The sequence below is a fragment of the Mya arenaria genome, chromosome 4 (genome assembly GCF_026914265.1).
Source record: "Mya arenaria isolate MELC-2E11 chromosome 4, ASM2691426v1".
Lineage (NCBI taxonomy): Eukaryota > Metazoa > Mollusca > Bivalvia > Myida > Myidae > Mya > Mya arenaria.
The window spans coordinates 1,567,506-1,585,746 of record NC_069125.1 but is presented as its reverse complement, the minus strand read 5'-3'; the positions used below and the strand labels follow the sequence as shown (position 1 = coordinate 1,585,746).

Here is an 18,241-nt window from a genome sequence, read left to right as displayed (position 1 = left end):
AACTCGACGTGTAGGTAGCTTATGTGAAGAACTAGCTTTAGATTGCTTTTGAGTGGGGTTGGGGGAGGGGTCAAGGTTATTGTAGGTAAAAATAGAAAAATAGTTCCTGGCTAATAACTTTTGTTAGTGTAATGGAAAATGGTAAATTAAAATTGCACGTTTGATTTCTGAGTCTAAAACTCTGACTGAAGATGGTCGTGTAAATGACCCCCGATTTCTGCCGAAAGTGTGCATAACTGTAACAGTGAATGCAATATATAAACTGTTTAATTGGTATTCAGTGTTGTAAAAACCAGTATCCATTGTACTATGCAAAGAAATAGTTTAAAGTTATTTACATGACACTAAGTATGAATGTAGCAGAGAAACTAAACACATAATTACTCCAGCTATGACTCTTTTACATAAAAGTAAAGAGAAATGCTACTGCAATTTTCGAACGCATACAATATCTCACCTGGCTATTAATTCTAATTGCCCATATGAAAATTTTGGTTTCGTCGCATTGCGGCGTCTCTAGTAAATAATGTTTAATATTGTAGTTACAGTGTGTGTATACCACGTGATAAATTACGTCATAAATGCTGCGTCGGAAGGCAATCATTTTTGACTACTGGGCTTGTCCCTGTAGTTGTCATTGTAAAATTGAAAAGTAAGTCGTTCAATTGGATTTCTGTCTTTCTTTCAGCGGTCTGCAAAGCGGGAACGCATTCCAGCTCGATCGTTGTCAACGAAACGCTTGAAGAAGTTTGTTTATCGCCGGAAGTGGCAGAAAGCAGTAAACGCAATGTTGGCGCTGAAACGAATGGGTGTCAAATTGCAGTGATGTGTCAAGGCAGAACGTTGTCAATCGTCTGGATGTGCTGGCACCATTTACAAAGGCTCAGACGTTGTTTGATCGTGGAAATATAACTTTCAGTGTTGACACAGCGTGACTTACATCTTGTGTCTACGTTTCTGAGTGAGGCCGGGAAACACTAACTATTAAAAAAAATGCCTCAAAATATATATTTTCTACAGTCGAACCCCGTTGGTTCGAGCTCCGATGGACCGGTGAAAATACATCGAACCTCGGGAAATTCGAGCCAAGCGTGATGCTTACATTTAGATAAAAAAAATCGGTTCTTTACATGCAATTCGAGCCAACGAGGAAATCGAGCCAAGCGAGATCGAGCCAACGGGGTTCGACTGTGACTTCATTTGACGAATCACTTGTGCCTGATTGCAGACCAGATTCTATGTAACATATTCTATGTATACACAACTTTTTACCATTTTGTTCCTATAACAGCATTTAAGAAGTAATTCTTTGACTTTCTGGGTCTGAGTCCTGAATTATACAGCTTAAATCCTATCGTTCATTTTTTTAATTTTCCTTAAACTTGAAATATTGAGGATCAAACAAATGTTATTTTTATTCCCTAATCGGGTAATTTTATCCACTGGTATTCAGACTCGCTGTTGACAAAATGGCGAGAGAGCCAGTTGAAAATTGGTCAGGAGAGAGAGAGAGAAATTGTGAATGTATATATTATATATAAATATATTTTGTTGATTTTGCCAACTGTGTAAAAGTAGAGGATCAATCCCACTATGGAAATATTACTTGCCCTCATTCGGAACTCCTCGGCAATTTTTATCGAAAACAACCTCGGATGTATGCCGGTACATATGTAGAAGTAGTTCGTAAAAAATGAATTATATTATTAATGAAATGAAGTGTTTTAGGTGTCAATTTATTGATCTAATTTTAAATTGATTGCCAGTGAAGTGTATTATTGCAAACATAATTAAGATTCCCAAGAGTTAAGTCAATAAGTTTAACTGCTAAATTAAATTTCTACGCGATCTACTTGCAGCGGACTAAAACATACCGATTTCTGAGTGTGTAAACCGTCCATGTACATCCGAGGTTGTTTTCGATAAAAATGGCCGAGGAATTCCGAATGGCTTGCCCTACCGCCAGTTGTTTTACCAGTATTGAAGTTAACCTTATGATATATTGTGATATTCACATTAACATTTCCATTTCGATTTTTCATTTTATAAATGAATAAAACTGCCATTAACACTAGCTCTCAAGAATATTTTAAATACATCTGGGTTTTCTTTGGACCAGTAACATTATCGACATTTCTTAAAATGGCTTCTTTTAAAGCTGTACTCTCACAGATTGAACGTTTAAAAATTACAACATTTTTATATTTTGTCTTGGAATGAATCGATTTGTCTGGATACCAGTGATACAAGACTGTTGACAAAAGATCAGATCGCAGTTTCTCATATTTACGTTCGAAAATTGATATTTTATGGCTTAAAGCATTACTAACGCTTTCAGTGAAATGAGTTCCGGCAGTTTCCCAAACAATTGAGATCTGTTCTATTGTGAGTTATATGACTGAATTGAAGGCAAATCAAAACTTTCAATCTGTGAGAGTGCAGATTTATGTGGCTGATAGGTGGTATTATTCAAATATTTCAATATCCCAAAATACAACCATGATAAGCCTATACGTTTCCAGTCAGAGGACCATCACTTACCTTATATGTAATGAAATTGCCAAAGGTCATCTTAATTTTAGAAATGGTTTTCCTTTTTTTAAATGGCATTATTCAACACACATTTTTTTCTTTCAAATGTGTTTCAGTATTTATTTATTTAACATCACAATACATTTCATTTTGTAATTAATTCTATAATTTTTTGTTAAATAATTTCTTTATTAACTTTTTTTCGAATGCTGTGACGTTTATTTATGAAAATAAATATACATTGACTTCATAGCTTGTGTTTGTTTATCATATGAATTTTACTAAATAAACTTGAACTAAAATATTTTAATATTAGTTACCGGTATTCAGAAATGTCCTTATCGGTGTGTGAGAGAACGATGGAGGTCTAACTAGTGGTATATGTGTTTGCCTCTCACTCACGATGTTGTGGGTTCGATCCCAACTAGGGTTACCTTTTCATAACCTCTCAAAATGGACACCAGGGCTGGTATTCAATATTGATCTAAGAACGATGTAGCTAATCGGATCACTTGTTATTAATAACTGACCACTTCTACAGAGTGAATGAAGTCAATGATGTATGACCATAGCATTTACTTAGGTTGTATATTAAATACCACTCCAGCAATGGTCTGTGTCCAGGAAACGGGCTTGCGAGAGATTCTATCAGCTGTCAGCTTACGCCACAATCGAGCTTAAAGAAATACGTATATACCAGCTATTGGTGCGTCCTTAAGTCGTATTCGTTGGTCAATATGATATGGATCTTAATGACATTTGAATGGGTTCTTTAAAATCCTATTTATAATCAATTTCGTGTTAGTGAACGAGACGCATTTGAACTTGAAAGACGGTATTGAAAATTACCGTACTGTACTGAAGTGGTATTCAAGAGAGATATTGCATAAGTTGGTCTCAGCAGTATTCACGTGGTGGGGTGGGGGGGGGGGGGGTGGAAATCCGTAAAATCCTGGATCCTCCCCTGTCATTGGTAGTTCAGGAAAATACAACACTGCCACTCCTGGGGTCCAATAAAGATCTTAGTAGATTTTAGTTGTAGATTGAAACTATCTTAGTGTCAAAGTTCATAATCAAGCTACATTAAAATTTAGTGAATTGAACTTTAGCCAAAATTAAAAATATACACAAAGTTGTGGAAAAAATGATGCATTGCAATTTGTGACATGTATACATATTTAAGATTAATGGCGTTACGACTCCAATCATTTTTTTGAAACGACCTCCTGGTACGAGCTATTCCAGCGTTATATTTGCAAGAATAACATTAGTAAATATTTAATTACTCTGAAAATTTATGGGATAAAACAACCACCACACTGAAGTTTTTGTCGTATAATCAGAAAAATCGATTCGTTCAAATGCTATTATTGAGTTATAACCTATTTCGAGACAATTATACAATTCAATGAGTGGTCCGGGATATTTGTAAGTCTTTTGTTTTGACATGTTAAAACTTCATAAAAATAAAAGTTAATATTCGGCTGTGTGTAAATAATACATTGAAAACTACAGGGACATTCCCTATAGTCGAAAAATCCAAGATATTCTCTATTTAGAGGCACAAAGGCAATGGTCCAAACGATAATAAACAAAAGACACAAACGTAGAAAGAGCACATACGGAAACACATTCGGAACATCTTGGGCTTTTTCTTTTCGAAAACAATCGGAACAACTCGGCCATTTTCCATTGAAAAACGTCGAATGTATACGAACGGTTTACACATTCGGAAAGCATATTGATATTAAAAATAAACTTGGTAGTCTTCAGACGGGGGGGGGAGGGGGGGGCGCATACAGAAGAGCATTTGACTATACTACAAGCATATTGCGTAGTAATGTCAATTTAAAAGTTACATGTTATGACTTTACTATTTGGAATGCTAATTATTTATGCAATAATACACTTCACTGGCAAACATTACTAAGTAATACGAAATACACGCTTAAACACTACACTTTATCAAATACTGTTATTTAAAAAAAATCCGGATTACTTCTATTGATGTACCGGCATACATACGAGGTTGTTTTCGATGGAAAATGGCCAAGGAGTTCCGAATAACATCCGAGTTTTTTTTCCGATGGAAAATGCCCGAGGTGTTCCGAATGACACAAACACAGACCTCACACGCGCATCTAAATAGCTTTCCCTGGAACGACCAGGAAAAGACGAGTAAACAAATAATGCTGGACGCACTGTTATCATTCATCAAGTTGGCTTTCAATGTTGTTTACTTCGTTTTCTGAAGGTTATTCTAAATGCGTATCATGAAATGGTCGTTATGTCCAAATAGAGCTAAGAGGAAAAAAATCCGTAGCCAGATTGTCATTGGTAATTGGCGATCTTACAAATAAAGCCATCTGGAAATGCATAAGTGCAGTGAATATATCGAAATAATGTCCTGAAATAAGATATTTTATGTTCCAATGAGAATAACTTCATGTCATGAAATGTTATTAATGGCGCCTATTGTCTTAAATTACTGTTAAATAAGTCTGGTTTAGCCACTGGCACCGGATTTTCAAACTCAAACATTTTTTTAAAAAATCAAAAAAAATCTTATAATTGCTTACTAAAAATTATAATACCGAATATGTAAAAAAATATTGAAAAATATTTTTTTTTCAAATATGCACTTTGTACTGTATAATATACTTGTACAGTACAAAGTGCATATTTGAAAAAAAAATATTTTTCAATATTTTTTTACATATTCGGTATTATGATTTTTAGTAAGCAATTATAAGATTTTTTTGATTTTTTAAAAAAAAATGTTTGAGTTTGAAAATCCGGTGCCAGTGGGTTTAGCATCTTTGTCTACTGCGGATAGATTACAAACAATAATATTGACATGCAGCAGCCACTGTAAGGCATGTGTCCTTGTCACTAGCGGGGCCCAGGGGAAATACTCGGCCCCCCCCCCCAAAAAAAAAAACCCAACAACAACAGCACCCCCCCCCAAAAAAAAAAAACAACAACAACAAACAACAACAACACAACAACAACAAACAAACAACAACAAAAAACACACAAAACAACAACAAACAACAACAACAACAACACAACAACAAACAAACAAACAACAACAAACAAACAACAACACAAAACAACAACAAACAACAACAACAAAACAAATCGTCTAAGTTAACTAGTTATTTCAATATTGGAAAAAGTAATAAAATAAGCCCAAACTGCACTATTTCGGACTAGAAATTGTCACAATTTTCTGGGGGCTGGGGGCGGGTATCCAATAACTATCCGGTTCTGAGGGAGGTGCGCAAGTCAAAAGATTAAGTCCCTAAGAAACGCTCCCTCTAACGTCGAATTCTGGATCCGCCCCTGCTCGTAACCTTAAATGGGCACGATATATGTTATACTTCATGTATTCATTTTTATTGCAGTATTATGTTTAATATATTTGACTTTTATTATCAAAACAAATAAAAACATACGATTTGAGAATAGATAAAAATATAACCGATATTTTGGCTCCTTTATAAGAGGGAAAATTGCGGCCACGTAGCTATTAATTGAAAACCTCATGTATGAAAATTGATATTTTTTTCACTGTTTACAAATGAAATGTTTTTCTTTGTTTTGATCATTAAAGTCAAATGAGAGTTGAACATAATAATGCATTGAAAAAAATAATAATATTTGCCTCTTTCAAGTGTAAACCTTTTATATTCCCCTTTAAAAACTATTGATCACAAAGTAAACACTTATATTTCTACCTTTTGAATCCATCCTACTGCACTAGTAGTGCCGTCCGTTGCTATTTAAGGTATCATACCAACAACTACAGTTGAAACTCGCTATGAATTCGGTTATATCGATGTTCTTTTTTGTCGAACTTTTATTCAAATGTGTTTATTTTGGTTTGACATGTTTTCCATTTCGGTTATATCGAATGTTCGTTATCTCGAAGTATTCCACGATGTCCCAACGACTTTGACATAGCGAGTTTTGAATGTATGTGAATTTTAGATGTCTGGTGATCCCAGGATATTTTGATACCATTTAAAAGAGTTTTGTAGTCAGAAAAGGAAAGTGCCAAACACAATATAACAATATTTTGGTTATGTCCGATTTCAGATCAAATAAAGAGCAAATAAACAGATCTGAATAACTTATTATATGAAGTACCTTTGGTCATGTATTGTACATACAGACGAACCCCGTTGGCTCGAAATCCCATGGACCGGCGATAACACATCGAGTCTCGGGAAATTCGAGCCAAACGGAAATGCTTACCTACAGATGAAAAGTATCGGTCATTTACACCAAGTTCGAGCCAACGAGAAATTCGAGCCATGCGAATTCAAGCCAACGGGGTTCGACTGTATTAGTAATCACCAAGCAAACACCTTTCAAATGATAGCAAAATTGAATGGGGTCACGAGACATCAACATTTAACATAATATAAAGATTAATGGATTTCTAAGACAACTAGCTTTAATTAAATGTCGGTCAGACTCCGTAATATTGACGAGACAGTCCCTCCGTTGTTCAAGGCTGCAATTTTAAAGATGCCAAATGCGTAAATTCTATCTATCTTCCAGAAAAAAACATCAGTAGGGACACGCTTTCCATTCATTCTCCGTCTGGGTTGTCATCATTTCTCGGGAAAGGGAAGTGTGAAAAAAAGACATAACTGTTAACCGGTTATGAAGCACATCTGGGACTTCAAAGCCAAGCTGAAGTTATCATTTCCTGTGCTTAGATTGCAGACGGTCTCAATTTCACGTGGAAAGCAAGGAATAGGGGATGCAATTACCAAAATCTCGAAGGATACATGCAGTTTAAAGCAGGTGGCAGCTTATTGAACATTACCCGTTCCCCAACTCAGCATTACCATTTTCTCTGTTTTCAGATTGACTGCCTTGTACCTCTTTCTATGAGAGAGCGAAGAGAGAAGAATTACCAACATGTCGGAGGCCAAGTGTGGCGTCTGCAGATAGAACACTAGCTCTTCATTAAGTTCTCTTTGTATTCAGATTGTGTGATGGACTATATTTCTGTGAGTGATCGAAGAGGAGAGGAGGAGACGATTGCTAACATCACGAAGGTCAAGTGTGACGTGTTTATGTAGAACAGTAGCTCATCTTTGCATTTTCTTTGTTACAAGATGAACTGGTGTGCCCCTCCCCCCGTTCTGTGAGAGAGCAAGTAGGAGACGATTGCTTACACCACGGAGACCAAGGGTGACGTATGTAGATTATACAGTAGCTCATCATAGCCATATCTTTGTTTCCAGATTGACTGGGTTGTCTCCCTTTCTGGGAGAGAGCGAGGAGCAGACTATTGCAAACATCACTGAGGCCACGTGGGACGTCTAAAGATAGACAAATTGGTTGTTTTCAGACTGTCTGGGCTGTCCCCTTTTCTGGGAAAGGGCGGGGAGGAGACCAATGCCAACATGAGGAGACCAATGCCAACATCACGAGGGCCAAGTGTGACGTCTATAAATAGAGCAGTAACTCGGCATAACCTTATTTTTGTTTCCAGACTGTCTTGGTTGTCCCATTTTCTGGGAGTAGGCGATTGCTAACACCACGAGGGCCACATGGGACGTCTGTAGATTGAGCAGTAGCTCAGCATTGCTTTGTTTCGAGGTAGAGCAGGATCTCATCATTACATTCACTTTGTTTTCAGACTGTCTGGGTTGTCCCCCTTTCTGGGAGAGAGCGAGGAGGAGACGATTGCCAATATCACTGAAGCTAAGTGGGACTTTAAGGCTGAGGAATTTGAGAGCGTCTCTGCCGAGGCCAAAGATTTCATTTCTAGACTCGTCCTTAAAACCCCAAGGTTTATACTTTATTTTTGTGTAAGACTCTATGAATTAATGGGAACTTGAACTCATCAATCGGAATACATCGGCCATCTCCTCCAAAAGACGTACCTTGGATATAGGCTGGTGCATAAGTAAAAGTAGTTCGTAAATTTAATAATTTTAATAGTATTAATTAATTTTGGTGTTTTGTTTTCAAATTGAGTCTCAGTAAAGTGAATTATAGCATACATCATTATGAATCCTAAGGATAAAGTCATTAATCGTAAATGCTACATTGAAATGACTACGCGATCTACTTGCAGCGTAGTTAAATGTAAATGATTTTGACATTGAAAACCGTCCATGTACATCGGAGGTTGTTTAGAAGGAAAATGGCCGAGTTGTTCCGATTGTTGAAGTTCTTTGTTGAGCTTGCCGTTTGGTAAGACATCGAAGACTGTTGTTGATCGAACGAAGCTCGTCGTTAGAATGTACATTGTCTGAAAGAAAAAAAGGAGTATGACACTTAAGTTATGGACACTTATAAGTATTGTTGATTATTTCATGCCAATTGTAATACTATACTTAAAATCTTAAATGCTTAAAATTAAAAAGGGTACTGCTTAGTTGTATGTAAAAGTTGTGAACCTATATCTATCGGTGTAATATATTTTCAGTGACAGAATGACCACAACTGAGTGTCTGGAACACAAGTGGTTGAGGGTAAGATACCAAGAATTCCACATTTTTTTTAGATTTTCCTATACAGTCGAACCTCGTTGGCTCAAACTCTCAGGGATCAGGGAAAATAACTCGAGCCTCGAGCAATGCGGGTATGCTTACCTTCAGTATAAAGAAATCGGTCCTTCACATTCAGCTTGAGCCAACGAGGAATTCGAGCCCAAAGAGTTCGAGCCAACGGGGTCTGACTGTATGAGTAATGTTACATTGTAATGTTATTTTTTACCAATTCTAAGCAATTGTAATAGTGATGATATTCTGTGTGTAAGTAGCTTTTGTGAAGGTCAAGGTCACTAATAGATAAATGATTTCCACCCAATACCTTAAGTTAAGAATGACGGATATTGATGAAACTTGTCGTGAAGATAGAGAAATGATGATAGTGATGAAACTAAGTATGTGGGTAGCTCATGTGAAGAGTTGGCTTAGGTTACTTTTAAAGGAACTGAGGTCAAGGTCAAGGTCAGTGATACTAAATTTAGAATAACGGTTTCCGCCTAATAGTTTTAGTAACAAATGATAAGTAGTGATGAAACTCGACGTGTAGGTAGCTTATGTGAAGAACTAGCTTTAGATTGCTTTTGAGTGGGGTTGGGGGAGGGGTCAAGGTTATTGTAGGTAAAAATAGAAAAATAGTTCCTGGCTAATAACTTTTGTTAGTGTAATGGAAAATGGTAAATTAAAATTGCACGTTTGATTTCTGAGTCTAAAACTCTGACTGAAGATGGTCGTGTAAATGACCCCCGATTTCTGCTGATTGTGTGCATAACTGTAACAGTGAATGCAATATATAAACTGTTTAATTGGTATTCAGTGTTGTCGGCTTGCAAAACCAGTATCCATTGTACTATGCAAAAAATAGTTTAAAGTTATTCACATGACACTTAGTATGAATGTAGCAGAGAAACTAAACACAAAATTACTCCAGCTATGACTGATCTTTTACATAAAAGTAAAGAGAAATGCTAGTGCAATTTTCGAACACATACAATATCTCACTTGACTATTAATTCTAATTGCCCATATGAAAAATTTGGTTGCGTCGCATTGCGGCGTCTCTAGTAAATGTTTAATATTGTAGTTACAGTGTGTGTATACCACGTGATAAATTACGTCATAAATGCTGCGTCGGAAGGCAATCATTTTTGACTACTGGGCTTGTCCCTGTAGTTGTCATTGTAAAATTAAAAATTAAGTCGTTCAATTGGATTTCTGTCTTTCTTTCAGCGGTCTGCAAAGCGGGAACGCATTCCAGCTCGATCGTTGTCAACGAAACGCTTGAAGAAGTTTGTTTATCGCCGGAAGTGGCAGAAAGCAGTAAACGCAATGTTGGCGCTGAAACGAATGGGTGTCAAATTGCAGTGATGTGTCAAGGCAGAACGTTGTCAATCGTCTGGATGTGCTGGCACCATTTACAAAGGCTCAGACGTTGTTTGATCGTGGAAATATAACTTTCAGTGTTGACACAGCGTGACTTACATCTTGTGTCTACGTTTCTGAGTGAGGCCGGGAAACACTAACTATTAAAAAAATGCCTCAAAATATATATTTTCTACAGTCGAACCCCGTTGGTTCGAGCTCCGATGGACCGGTGAAAATACATCGAACCTCGGGAAATTCGAGCCAAGCGTGATGCTTACATTTAGATAAAAAAAATCGGTTCTTTACATGCAATTCGAGCCAACGAGGAAATCGAGCCAAGCGAGATCGAGCCAACGGGGTTCGACTGTGACTTCATTTGACGAATCACTTGTGCCTGATTGCAGACCAGATTCTATGTAACATATTCTATGTATACACAACTTTTTACCATTTTGTTCCTATAACAGCATTTAAGAAGTAATTCTTTGACTTTCTGGGTCTGAGTCCTGAATTATACAGCTTAAATCCTATCGTTCATTTTTTTAATTTTCCTTAAACTTGAAATATTGAGGATCAAACAAATGTTATTTTTATTCCCTAATCGGGTAATTTTATCCACTGGTATTCAGACTCGCTGTTGACAAAATGGCGAGAGAGCCAGTTGAAAATTGGTCAGGAGAGAGAGAGAGAAATTGTGAATGTATATATTATATATAAATATATTTTGTTGATTTTGCCAACTGTGTAAAAGTAGAGGATCAATCCCACTATGGAAATATTACTTGCCCTCATTCGGAACTCCTCGGCAATTTTTATCGAAAACAACCTCGGATGTATGCCGGTACATATGTAGAAGTAGTTCGTAAAAATGAATTATATTATTAATGAAATGAAGTGTTTTAGGTGTCAATTTATTGATCTAATTTTAAATTGATTGCCAGTGAAGTGTATTATTGCAAACATAATTAAGATTCCCAAGAGTTAAGTCAATAAGTTTAACTGCTAAATTAAATTTCTACGCGATCTACTTGCAGCAGACTAAAACATACCGATTTCTGAGTGTGTAAACCGTCCATGTACATCCGAGGTTGTTTTCGATAAAAATGGCCGAGGAATTCCGAATGGCTTGCCCTACCGCCAGTTGTTTTACCAGTATTGAAGTTAACCTTATGATATATTGTGATATTCACATTAACATTTCCATTTCGATTTTTCATTTTATTAATGAATAAAACTGCCATTAACACTAGCTCTCAAGATTATTTTAAATACATCTGGCTTTTCTGTGGACCAGTAACATTATCGACATTTCTTAAAATGGCTTCTTTTAAAGCTGTACTCTCACAGATTGACCGTTTTTACAACATTTTTATATTTTGTCTTGGAATGAACCGATTTGTCTGGATACCAGTGATACAAGACTGTTGACAAAAGATCAGATCGCAGTTTCTCATATTTAAGTTGGACATTGATATTTTATGGCTAAAAGCATTATTAACGCTTTCAGTGAAATGAGTTCCGGCAGTTTCCCAAACAATTGAGATCTGTTCTATTGTGAGTTATATGACTGAATTGAAGGCAAATCAAAACTTTCAATCTGTGAGAGTGCAGCTTTATGTGACTGATAGGTTGTATTATTCAAATATTTCAATATCCCAAAATACAACCATGATAAGCCTATACGTTTCCAGTCAGAGGACCATCACTTACCTTATATGGAATGAAATTGCCAAAGGTCATCTTAATTTTAGAAATGGTTTTCCTTTTTTTTTAAATGGTATTATTCAACACACATTCTGTTTTCTTTCAAAATTGTTTCATTATTTATTTATTTAACATCACAATACATTTCATTTTGTAATTAATTCTATAATTGTTTGTTAAATAATTTCTTTATTAATTTTTTTTCGAATGCTGTGACGTTTATTTATGAAAATAAATATACATTGACTTCATAGCTTGTGTTTGTTTATCATATGAATTTTACTAAATAAACTTGAACTAAAATATTTTAAAATTAGTTACCGGTATTCAGAAATGTCCTTATCGGTGTGTGAGAGGATGGTGGAGGTCTAACTAGTGGTATATGTGTTTGCCTCTCACTCAAGATGTTGTGGGTTTGATCCCAACTAGGGTTACCTTTTCATAACCTCTCAAAGTGGACACCAGGGCTGGTATTCAATATTGATCTAAGAACGATGTAGCTAATCGGATCACTTGTTATTAATAACTGACCACTTCTATAGAGTGAATGAAGTCAATCATGTATGACCATAACATGTACTTAGGTTGTTTATTAAATACCTCCCCAGTAATTGTCTGTGCCCAAGAAATGGGCTTGCTAGTGATTCCATCAGCTGTCAGCTTTCGCCACAATTGAGCGTAAAAAAATACGTATACATCAGCTATTGGTGCGTCTTTAAGTCGTATTCGTTGGTCAATATGATATGGATCTTAATTACATTTGAATGAGTTCTTTAAAATCCTATTTATAATCAATTTCGCGTTAGTGAACGAGGCGCATTTAAACTTGAAAGTCATATTCTTAAGACGGTATTGAATATTACCCACGGGTCGTGTACTGAAGTGGTATTCAAGTTCAAGAGAGATATGGCATAAGTAGGTCTCAGCAGTATTGACGTGTCGGGGGGGGGGGGCAACGGGGGGGGGGGCAACGGGGGGCGGGCGGAGGGGGGGGGGTGAGTTATATAAACACACTATAAACTGGGAAACCATTATACGCTATTTTTAACTTGTAAATTATCTCAGCTGAGACAACAACGACATGTCTTTTTAATCATGTAAAATGATTATTCTCGGCCTCATGCTAGTTCGTATTGATAATTCTAGGCTTGTTTTGAGGATAAACTGCATTTGCCAATTAAGGGACCATCTGGTGTCTAGTACCTTGCAAGCGGTCACCTTACATACACCAGATGCAGTATAACAGCAAGAACTTGATATCCTCAGCAAAAAAAAATGTTACTCAATCAACAATGCTCAGAGAAAATCGTAATGGAAAATTTCACAAAATGCCTCTCAATATAATACTACGCAGTAAGACTTAACGGTATTTTTTTCTTACTCAGGAAATACGGTCAGCCTAGTGTCAATGAAGTCCGTCGAGTCTCTTTTCGTCTCCAATACTTGTCTTAGTAATATACTTCGGTGAGCACTACAGCCTCGTTCAATGTGGCACTTCCCCAGAAATTGCCTGGAAAAGATCCGCAGTAAATCTCCGAGAGTGAATTCGTTACAAAAATTATGGATCATTGTTGTACAAGCTGTTTGAGTGCTGCAGCCCCGATACAATAATCCGATTATGTACATTCTGACGTTCTGTCAAATGCTGCAGGCAATTCCAATTTGTGATTTCGAAGATTGGACTTAGAACTTTGCTTTGGAATACGGATTTCTGAGAACTCTCACTGCGTGTGTTTATAATGAAAAATATACAAAGCGGAGTAATTGCTTTGGAAATGTGAACGCATGTTCATTCATCAAATAATACGCCTCAGAACTTTGAAATTCTAAACATCAAACAAAACAGTCTAGATATTGATTATAGGCGCTTAACTATATTGATCCGGATAAATGCTTCAGCATGTTATGCTGAGTTTCTCCGAAGCTTTAAATTAACCATAACGTTTATCAGTATGTATCTGATAGTTTGACATATGAAAAGAGAAATGTCATGTGAGATATTGTGATATAAAGTAGTTGTTTATACGCGCAATTTACTGTAAGACCATCCGGATATTGGTACTAGGCTAATATAAGTGTCAGTTCCGGGGATGTCGTTTACATAATTGAATTTGCTTGCTTCAGTAGGAATACTATACCTCTGTTTTAACGACTTTTTAAACACATGGAATTAAAATGATAAAGACAATCCGCAAGGCATGGAATCCAATAAAACTGCCTCTTTTCGGATAAATGACGAATAACCGTCGGTGGATAATTAGGTAATATTGCATAAAACTTCTGGGAAGAAACATCGATGGGATTTCTGTATGTTTTGCGGAGTCTATCGATTGTGTTTATTCCTATTTGGACAAGGTTTCTGTACCAAATCTCCTTCGATTATACCCATGGCAATAACATAACGATGGAAATCTGAGACGGGATGCTAAGTGAGGTGTGTGTTAACCGTGATTAATGTATTGTTTGCCTTAATTACAAAAGTTCTTGACAAGCTATGGATCAAAGCGGGAATCAGACGAGACCAGAAAGACGAGAGGTCCGGTCCATTTGTGTTCCCGTGCCGACCATTATTCTTAATACGTCAGAGGAGAAAAATGCGCAGACAGTTTTGACACATTCTAGGTCTGCTGGGGATTTAGATGTTGTCCTTAACGACGCCAACAACTTCGAAGCATATGTTAACAAAGATGGGAAGATCAAGTTATCAGGTTCTGTGTCAGATGGTATACAAGATCCGGAGCAGAGAAACGCCATTGGTTTGTACTGCTCACCTCGACTGCCGAGGCGTTCAAATCAGGCAGAGTCGTCCCAACAAAAGACTTCTGCCATGTTCGTGGAATCTCTGAATGCTTGTAGTTTAAACTGTCTTGACCCTGGAAGTAGAGTTGGCAGTTCGGTTTCCTTAAACAGTGAGTACACTTCAAGAAGTGTAGGGTTAATTTCAAACGATTCCAACTCTGAGTCGTCCCAACTGGGATTTGCTGGAGGTGTGATGGAAGGTTCGTACCAAAGACATGGCGTTCTTAAACGGTTTTATTCAACGCCAGAAAAGGACGACGAAATACTGCAATACCAAACGAATGTGCGTCGAAATTCCAAATCTATGGGTAATATGCAAAAGGAAGACTTACACAATTTTGTGTCATTTGACTTTGGGAGCGATTCAACGGAGCAACATAATCAATTTGACAGAGAACAGGGAAATGTCGAATTCTGTGATGTTGATCAATCACTGGCAAGGCGGACGGCTGATACCGAGGAGGAGGAGGAGGGTGCTAACATGAACGCTAAATCAGAGCGCCATCTTGTGACGTCAGTAACAGGAGGTGCATCCATGCGTGAAGGCCGGATACGGAAATGGTTGACTGAAATAACAGACCCGGATGAAAACTCAAATTCTTAGATTAAGTGATATGGTTTTGTGAAGATACAAATGGCCTACAAAATACAATTATATTTATTGATATATTATTATCTTTCATTGACAGGGGTACATTCTGTCAGACCGGGTGAAAAGCAACTGATTATATATGCCAGCTGTATCCTCGGAGTTTGTGTCTTGTGGACAGTAGCATACTCATTGACATGTTTACATAAAATGGAAAAAAAGATAAACCGATAGATATGCCAATAACAAATGTGCGGGTTTATAAATGCATTTTGTTCTTCCTTTTCACCTCTCAAATATATATAAAATAATTATTATCATATGGGGTCATGCTTAAAGCTGCACTCTCAGAAATTGACCGTTTTGACAATTTTTTGATTTGTTTAGGAATGAGCCCATTTTTGCGTTAATGTCTGGGAACCAGAGATACACAAGCCTCCTGACAAAAGATCAGATCGCAGTGTTTCATGTTTACGTTCACAAATTGATGTTTTATAGCTAAAAGCGTAAATAACGCTTTATGAAAATTGAAGTTGCTCCATTTTTCTAGACAACTGAGATCTGTTCTATTGTGAGTTATCTTATATGACTGAATTGAAGGCATTGATACCAAATTAGGTTGATTCTAAGACAAAAATAAAAAATGTCAATCTGTGAGAGTGCAGCTTTAATTAATGCAGTGAAAGAGAACAAAGTCAGCTAATTTAGCACAATTTTCAAATAATGGCCCGATACTCATAAAGTAGCTGTTTGTGTTTTTTTTTCAATTCTATAAGTAGATGGATCACCTCTTTTCCTTATAAACTCATTAAATTGAATCCAATTGTTTTTTGTTCTATTTAGTTTATATAGAACAACTGACACCTAACTCAAGCCCTTTGGGAAGGTTGCTAGCAGCAATATGGAGAAAATAACATTATATTACATCATTCGAATACCAGAATGTTACCTAGGGAAATCTCAATGTAAGAAACGTTGTTTTAATGACCTTTATTTGTTTTAGTAGCCCTAAATTTGTTACCAATATTTTCACGCTACTTTAGTGAGGTAATTTCACATGTCAACCAAAATAAATTTTGCGGCTCAAAGAAATCCTCATAATTCAAAAAGGTTTATTATTTTATATAATGCAAAATCTTCAAGCAAAGGAGATTTCAGACAAAAAAGAGAAAAATAAACTGATCTGACAAAATAGATCTACCATTAAGATTTCCTTCATGTGCTTCATTTTGACAAATTCTGATGCATTGTATCAGTCATCACTTATATTTTACTATGCATTTAAAGTCTTGAATAAAACCACAGTTTTGATCAACATGACTTTACTTGAGTTTCAATAAGTCGGAGAATGGTCAAATTACAATGAGCTAGCGAGTGTTTACCTTTGCCTAAACATGCTTTATTCAAAGAATGAACTGCGTGATTGATGTCATTATCGGAATATTAACGCAACTGCGCTGGTTAAAGTGTGAGATGTCTAAAGAACTCAACGCGTACTTTAAACCGGCCCAGCTGCGTGCATATACCCGATAATGATATCAATCACGCAATTCATTACTTATGTATTCACCAAAAAGTAATTGTTTCTTTCCAGTACTGTTAAAAAATATCTAATTTCATTATAAAAAACCTTACATTTTTTCTTTCTCACACATCCTTTAAATAGAACGACCCGAACGTTCCCGGAAACAGTTTACCGTATGCTGTCAAAATAACGTTGAAAAAAACAACAAATCATTACAAAACACTTATTAATGTTAAAATAAGACGCTAATAACAGCAGCACATTTAACAAATAAAAAAAATAACACTTTTCAACATGTTCATTAAAGATGGCCTGCTAACACAAACAATAACAAGATACCTAAACAATTTTCAGTTTAAGTTAAACGCAATGATTCGCGGTCCGAACATATACGAAGATGATGACGTCATCGGAAAATACTCGCAATTGCCGAAAGACCGTTCATATAAGGAATGCAGGTTTGGGGTGTAAATATAACATGTTGGGCCTATTGAAATTTGTTAAAGTTAAAATCGTTGTTAACGGCATCGTCATCAACTTTTAAAGGTGATTTATTTTATGATGTGCTAATATATTTGCATTAATAAAGAACAGCTGAAACAGTTGACTCAAGTCTCTTTAAAGAGTTGCATATCACAAGTGTATCTATAAGGCTTCTACATGTAGTTCAGTAAAGATTTTAAAGTTAACAATGATTAAGTTAACAACGTTGCTTATTTTAACAAAGATATGAACAATCTGCCCATTATTTAATGTTGTTAACATAGACAACATAAAGCTATAGGTGACGAGAACAGTTTTTGTACGTTATCAGGGTGAGCAGTCACGTGACATTCTTTGTGTCAAAAAAGTTAAATTTATGTCACGTATTGGTTTGTTTACATTGGTTGTGACCTGTGGTGACCCATGTGAAAACCCCTTTGCAGTCACGTGATTCTTCACCCTGGTTATAAAAGATTAACTTAAGATCGACACTGATTGCACTGTAACGATTGTTATACTTATCAAACATCGTTTTCAACGGTGTAATAATACTTACTTAACTGCACTTTTACTGTTTCTACATTTATCATAATTAACCATCAAAACAATCAACAGTGAAATCCAAGAACTTGGAAATCAAACCTTGAAAGCACAGATACTTGAAAGTATGATGGAGATCCCAACAGCTGCCCCTGACTTACTCTAAATAGTTGCCTGTGGCCTCAG

At 36.3% G+C, this 18,241-nt stretch overlaps 2 protein-coding genes and 1 long non-coding RNA gene across 3 annotated transcripts in view; all 3 read left to right on the top strand.

The window, feature by feature from the left end:
* LOC128231828 (myosin light chain kinase family member 4-like) overlaps nucleotides 1–2,784 on the top strand; it is a 41,682-nt gene extending 38,898 nt beyond the window's left edge. The window contains exon 10 of the mRNA XM_052945043.1: nucleotides 689–2,784. Coding sequence (XP_052801003.1) covers nucleotides 689–826 — 138 coding nt within the window. The 3' untranslated portion in view covers nucleotides 827–2,784. The remainder of the gene's footprint in view (nucleotides 1–688) is intronic.
* Nucleotides 2,785–8,200: 5,416 nt separating this feature from the next.
* Nucleotides 8,201–12,368, top strand: LOC128231827 (uncharacterized). The gene is made up of 3 exons (XR_008260444.1): nucleotides 8,201–8,347; nucleotides 8,990–9,035; nucleotides 10,281–12,368. It is a non-coding gene; the product is annotated as an uncharacterized LOC128231827 (long non-coding RNA).
* A 1,761-nt stretch (nucleotides 12,369–14,129) lies between these two features.
* Nucleotides 14,130–17,632, top strand: LOC128229638 (uncharacterized). Its single transcript, XM_052941407.1, has one exon. It carries the CDS (start codon nucleotides 14,614–14,616, stop codon nucleotides 15,520–15,522), a length of 909 nt encoding a protein of 302 aa, XP_052797367.1. The 5' UTR covers nucleotides 14,130–14,613; the 3' UTR covers nucleotides 15,523–17,632.
* Nucleotides 17,633–18,241: the final 609 nt, after the last annotated feature.